Source organism: Arachis stenosperma, chromosome 5 (genome assembly GCF_014773155.1).
Source record: "Arachis stenosperma cultivar V10309 chromosome 5, arast.V10309.gnm1.PFL2, whole genome shotgun sequence".
Lineage (NCBI taxonomy): Eukaryota > Viridiplantae > Streptophyta > Magnoliopsida > Fabales > Fabaceae > Arachis > Arachis stenosperma.
In genome coordinates, this window is record NC_080381.1 from 9687421 (window position 1) to 9693464 (window position 6044).

The 6044-nt window shown below is 37.0% G+C and overlaps 1 protein-coding gene across 1 annotated transcript; it reads right to left on the bottom strand.

Moving 5' to 3' along the window:
- Positions 1–2516: 2516 nt before the first annotated feature.
- On the bottom strand, positions 2517–5709 carry LOC130982048 (mitogen-activated protein kinase kinase kinase 5). Its single transcript, XM_057905893.1, has 8 exons — positions 4851–5709; positions 4047–4773; positions 3879–3941; positions 3621–3784; positions 3440–3515; positions 3280–3339; positions 3058–3183; positions 2517–2943 (listed from the first exon to the last, which is right to left on the bottom strand). The coding sequence occupies exons 1-8, from the start codon at positions 5453–5455 to the stop codon at positions 2785–2787; spliced, it is 1980 nt and encodes a 659-aa protein (XP_057761876.1). The 5' UTR covers positions 5456–5709; the 3' UTR covers positions 2517–2784.
- Positions 5710–6044: the final 335 nt, after the last annotated feature.

Sequence of the window (6044 nt, forward strand, 5' to 3'; positions counted from 1 at the left end):
GGCTGTTGAAGCATCAATCTCCTTCATATTTTACAGATTGTAATTTTATTTTCAATGTATATCTTTCTGTAATTTTTTGAGTGGTAAAAAATTGAAAGATAGAGCTTAAGAAAAAGCCAAAGAGTGAAAAAGGCTGAGTAATACACTTGAGTGAAAAGTCTAGAGTGATTTCAGATTTCTTTAGATTGGTTTTGTGTCTTGTATCTTGTACTAGTGAGATACTCCTTTCTTAGTTGGGTAAGCACTAAGAGTGAAGATTTAGGTATTAGCATAACTAAGTCAAGTTAAGTTAGAACTTGAGAGTGAAAGGATTGTGTCAATCCTATGGAATTGGTGTATGTAATACTTTAACTATAGTGAAAATTCCACCACTATTGTAGTGGAGACTGGATATAGGTTGCATTGCACAAGGCAACTGAACCAGGATACATGATGGTGTCAGCTTCTCTCTTCCATTTTTTGTTCTATTTTCTGATATTCATGAGACAAAATGAAATTGTCTCATAAATTTTCCACTGCTAAGTTCAAACAGATTCAGATAGAAAGCTTGTAATTAAAGGGGTATTTCATTAAAATAAAAGAAGGTCATAAATTCAACCCCTCATTCTCTAAGCCTTCTACAACCTTCAGAGATATTTTTCTTTTTTTTTTCAACCATCTAATGGATTTGGAGAAGCAGGAATCATGACTTATTTAATACTGATGACTCTTGGAGTGCTAGTAAAGTGGTGAGTTTGATTCGTAGTTCAGTAAGAAAGTTCCACATTATTTTTGCTATGCATCAATCTTTGTCTCCTCCTTTGCATTGTTTGCATTGGGTTCCACCTCCAGTTCATTCTGTTAAATTGAATTGTGATGCTAGTTGTTTTGCTCCTTTTGGCTATGTTGGTTTTGGTTGTATCATTCGCAATTCTGATAAATGTTGGTTGAAAAGTTGCACGGGAAAAGTCAAAGTGTGCAGTGTTCTTTTTGCTGAATTGTATGCGATTTGGAGAGGTTTACTTATAGTTTGTGATAGTGGATTTGGTAAGATTATTTGTGAAATTGACTGTTTAGAAACTCTTTTCTTGGTAAACCAAAGAATGCTTGGTAAAGATATTCCGGAATAGAATTTGGCAAAGCATGTCCAGGAGGTTATGAATTGGAATTTGAGAGTCTCTATTCTTTTAATTTAGAAGAATGCAAATAGTGTTACAGATTGTATGGCTAAAGCAGCTACTTTTGGTGCGGACATTAACTCAAATTGGAGTCAACCATGGAGTGAGATTCAATATCTAAGGTAGCGTTTATTTTCGGGAGCAGGACACTGAGACATGGACAACACTTGTTTAAAAAGTGTTTGGAAGCGGACAGTGGACATATTGTCTCCGAGACAGTTTTTTATACTTTTGTGTCCACTCTTTTACGAAGGACAATGATGGACACGGGATTTGGAAGAGTGGACATGGATAATTTTATAAATTTTGTTTTCCTTTTTTTCCACTATTACCCCTTCTTATTTTTTCTATTGCCTTGTTTAGAGATATTTTTTTTTCTTGTTCTTTCTCTATCTCTTTATTTTCCAGGTACTCTCTCCTTTCTGTAGAATTTTTTATTAGGGGTAGATAATTCTTTTCTTTTTATCGTTTTACTTCAATACCATTTTAACCTTATATTATATTATTTTATTTGTAATAAAAATAATAACAAAAATAATTAATCTTAAAACTTTTGAAAGATAAATATTATCAAAAGTAAAATTGATATTTTAAAATGCTAAAAAATAATTTAACTTGTAATTGATTTTATATAATTTAAAAAAAAATCAGTTTTTTATAAAAAAAAATCAGTTTTTAGATAAAAAAATTAGTTTTTTTTTAAATAAAAATAAATTTTTATATGCAAAAATAATTGTTTTTTCATGTAAAAATGAATTTTTTTAAAATTAATTTTTTATTTAAAATTAATTTGGCTTATTAACTTAAACAAAATTTTTTATTAATCAAATTCAAATTTATTTTTTTTGTTAATCTTAACCATATGTATTCCTACATATTAATAATAAATTTTAAAATAAAATAATTATATTTATAAATTTTATTAAAATTTTTTGCTTCTTCAAATATTTTTTTCAAGTTCCGTCTGTACTCCTACGTACTCTCATTTTTTATTAAATTAATTTGTATTGATGTAGAAAATTTGGAATCACAGGGCTATTTTAGTCATTTCATATAATATTTTAGTCTTGTCCATGTGTATCCAAACATAATACTAGACATTACATTAGTGTCTTGTCCATCGTATCCAAACACAATACACAAAAGATAATTTTTAATGTTTTCGTTCTATTATCTCCGTTTCAGTGTCATGTTCTGTCCTGTATCTAAAAATAAACACAACCTAATAGATTAGATATAAACTTAGCCAATTAATTTAGTTTTGTCTCTATTTTTTTTCTTTTCTGTTAGCCACCAAAATAAAAAAACTAACAATTTCACATTAAAACAATTTCACGTGAACTTCTACCGTTAAACAATTTATAAGTTCTCAATTATTATTTTCACACAAAAATGTCTTCGTACGAGTAGATATCGGTAACTAAAGCGCCCTAATTAGTATATAATAATACTTATACAATCTGCTTCTAGATTCTCTTAGAGAAAAATAGCACCATACAATTACAAATTATTAGATGCTTGTTACTTTAAGAGGCATCAGTGATAACCTCTGTGGAGAACCTACAATAACAGAAAGCTGAGGGTGTACAGAGGGAGCTAAGTAGCAGGTGCTTAATTTGGCTGCATCTTAGAAGTGCTTCACAAATCGATGATCTAACAACATTAATGCATTTGGTCTTTCTGCTGGATTTCTTCTGAAGCAACGTCTTAGGAAATCTTTTCCCTCTGATGACAATTGTTCAGGTATAGGAGGTATATCCCTCAAAACCTTAAACATAGCTGCCGCCTGCATTGTTCATGTAATTAATTACATTAAAATCATAATCTAAGTTTCAGTTCATACATTATACCCTGTGAAAGAGGTGTTTAAGCACATTAAATTAATTTAAGAGGTGCTTACTCCTTCGTATTCGCTCCAAGGAGGCTTCCCTGTGAACATTTCAATAATCGTGCAACCCAAACTCCAAATATCAACAGCTAAAGCTAGATCAGAGTTGTTATCTCTTTGCATAACTGCATGCATAAGCTGCAAGCAATTCAAAGAGGAATCAATAAAAAATAATGAATGTACTAATAGTTAATTAAACATCACAATTCATCACAGGACAAGAGTAATACATACCTCTGGCGCCATCCAGTATGGGCTTCCCTTCAAAGAAAGATCAGCAGCATGCCCAGTTAGCTGTTAACATAGAAATACCATGATTATTAGTACAATAATGTTCACACCAGAAACATTATGAAATAAATTTTCCAGAGACATAAGTCTCTTCACAACTCACATGTTTAGACATCCCAAAGTCAGCGAGCTTGACAACTCCGGTAGAATCAACTAACAAGTTAGCCCCTTTGATGTCCCTATATTCATAAAAGTAAAAAAGTTGGAAAAAAGAAACGTTTGCATGTACTGATTATGATGAAGGATTGCTATATATGCAGCATAAAAAAAACATGTGACTGTACCTATGAATTGTTTTCGTGCTATGCAAGTAAGCTAGCCCTGAAAGAATATGGCGAGTGAAATTCCTAACAACGGATTCCGTTACTGCACCACAATGTTCCCGGACGTATTTGTTTATTGAACCTGGATAGACATATTCCAGATAAATGTAAAACTTGTCTCCAACCTGAGACAACACACAAAGCAGAGTTACTCAATTGAATAATGTGGGTATGGAAGTTTCGTACGATTAATGATGAGTTGGATTGGATTGTGCTTACTATTTCACTACCATAATATTGCACAATGTTTGGATGCTTCAGGTTACTAAGAATTTTAATCTCCTGAAAAAAACAAAAGGGGGCAAGGACGTTTAGCAGTAAGATAAAATAATGAATAACCAGGAAACAGAGTGATGAAACATTGGATAACAAATCAAACAAACCTACCTGCTCTAACTGTTTTATACACTCTTTAGATTTTGGATCATCAGCAAATATTTCTACTTCTTTCATTGCGCACAATGCTCCAGTTTCTCTATTGGTAGCGACATAGACGCTTCCAAAGGTACCTCGACCAATGAGTTTTCCCTTTTGCCATTGGCTCTGCATTGAACAGGATTCATTTCTGCCAGCTTGGGACTGTGCATGAGCAGCAGTAGGTGAAGTCAAGGCCGTGGGAGGAGGCAAGGGTAAGGGATGAACATTGTTGATAGGGCCAATAATAACATCGCGGCGAAAGCTAGCTTGAGGTTTGAAGTTGTCAATGGACATGGTCTGTATGGGGGAAGAAGGTCTTGTTGGGCTTTTGGAGTTGCCATGGCGTGGGGTCAAGGTTCCCTTTGGACTGTGGTGGGGAGAATGATTACTGTTAGCATCCATCCCCTTTGGAGACAAATCAAAGAATGCTCCTCCTCCTCCTCCTATGATCTCAGGTGCAGACCAGAAATGGTTATGTTTTGGTGGCGTGTACTGGTACGGAACAAAGTCATCGTTTCTCATGTTCTGTGGACTTATTGTTGGGCTTTCAAAGAGGCTACCTGGAGCACTCTTTGACGATGACACGCTCATCCTCTGGTTGTTATCTCCTCCTCCATAACCACCGTTTTCTTGTGGTCCTACACCTGGCACTCTTCTTTCCATCGAATCATTGCTGTTTCTTGCGCTCGCAAATACACTGTTTCCAAATAACAATGCAAGGCTTAAATCTAAGGCACAATTAATTCAAATCTATTGTACGAGAATGAGAATTACCTTCGCATGGGAGGATAGGGATTGGCGACGGGGACAGAATCGATGATTAGGGCATCAACTCGAAGTTCGCGTTCGTCAAGGCCTTTGTAGGAGGAGGAGAAAAAGTTGTTCCCGCTGGCGTGGCGCTTTGGAGATGGCGAACGTCGTTCAACGGAGCTATGGCGGTATCCGCGGTGGAAGGAGAGCTCCGCCGGCAAGGGCAAGGGCTGAGGAGCAACAGTAATCGCGGAAGAAGTGGAAGATGAGGTTTGGGATCGTGTATAGGTGCGGTCGTTGATGCTTTTGGAACGAGCCATGGGAACAACGGCGTCGGAGTCGTCGTCGTCCAGGTCATCATCTTGTGAGGGCCTTATCCCGCATCCGAAGATCCAGGCGCGGCGCGTCCAGTCCTGGGAAGGTTTCTTCCTCGGGTGGAGAAGGTCCGTTAGGGAGGAAGTGGACGTGGATGTCTGCAGCGTTCGGCCACTGGATGGAAATGCTGACAAAGCAGGTGGTGGAGGATTGGACGGCGAAGATGAAAGCGAAGAAGACGGAGAATGCGAAGTAGAAGAAGAGGAGGAATGAGGATGAGGAGGGGTGAATATATTGGATGGTAACCACCGCATGGCTACGTCTTTTGATATTAGGGATTACAACAAACAAATCAATCAAAAACAATGATGAGACGAACATGGAGAAGTCATTTTCTGGTGCGGCCACTGAGGGGGGCTACGATTTATGGGGATTCTGGTAACAACAACGGTTTACAGTTTTTGCAAACGGAATGTTAGGGTGCTTTGCATTGTTGCTATGCAGGCTCCTCCGCCAGCCCCTCCCCTTTCCTAATCCTAGACCTTCTTCTTTCTCTTTCTCCACAACAAAATCAAAATGGCTTATGAGCGAGGATGATGAGATCATGGTAATAATACCTAACAACATAGTTAGCAGAACCGGACCGGACCGGCCGGTTCGACCGGAAAACCGGTGAACCGGATCTAGTACCGATCCGGTTTGATATTTGGACCGTAAAACCGGAACGAACCGGTCAAACCCGGAGTAAATCGGTGAGAACCGGTCAAATTCGGTAAGACCGGTCTGACCGAACCGTTTGAAAGGCAAATTATCCAAAATGTGTGATATAGGGTTCGAACCCCTATCTACCGGAAAATTAAAACCTCTCCTTGCCGCTAAGCTGTGTTGATTTTTATTAATATA

Coding starts and splice junctions, on each gene's coding strand:
- LOC130982048 (XM_057905893.1), bottom strand. CDS start 5,455: ATGCGGTGGTTACCATCCAATATATTCACCCCTCCTCATCCTCATTCC. Junction 3,942..4,046: donor GTATAAAACAGTTAGAGCAG/GTAGGTTTGTTT, acceptor TGTTTTTTTCAG/GAGATTAAAATTCTTAGTAA. Junction 3,340..3,439: donor ACTTTGGGATGTCTAAACAT/GTGAGTTGTGAA, acceptor CTATGTTAACAG/CTAACTGGGCATGCTGCTGA.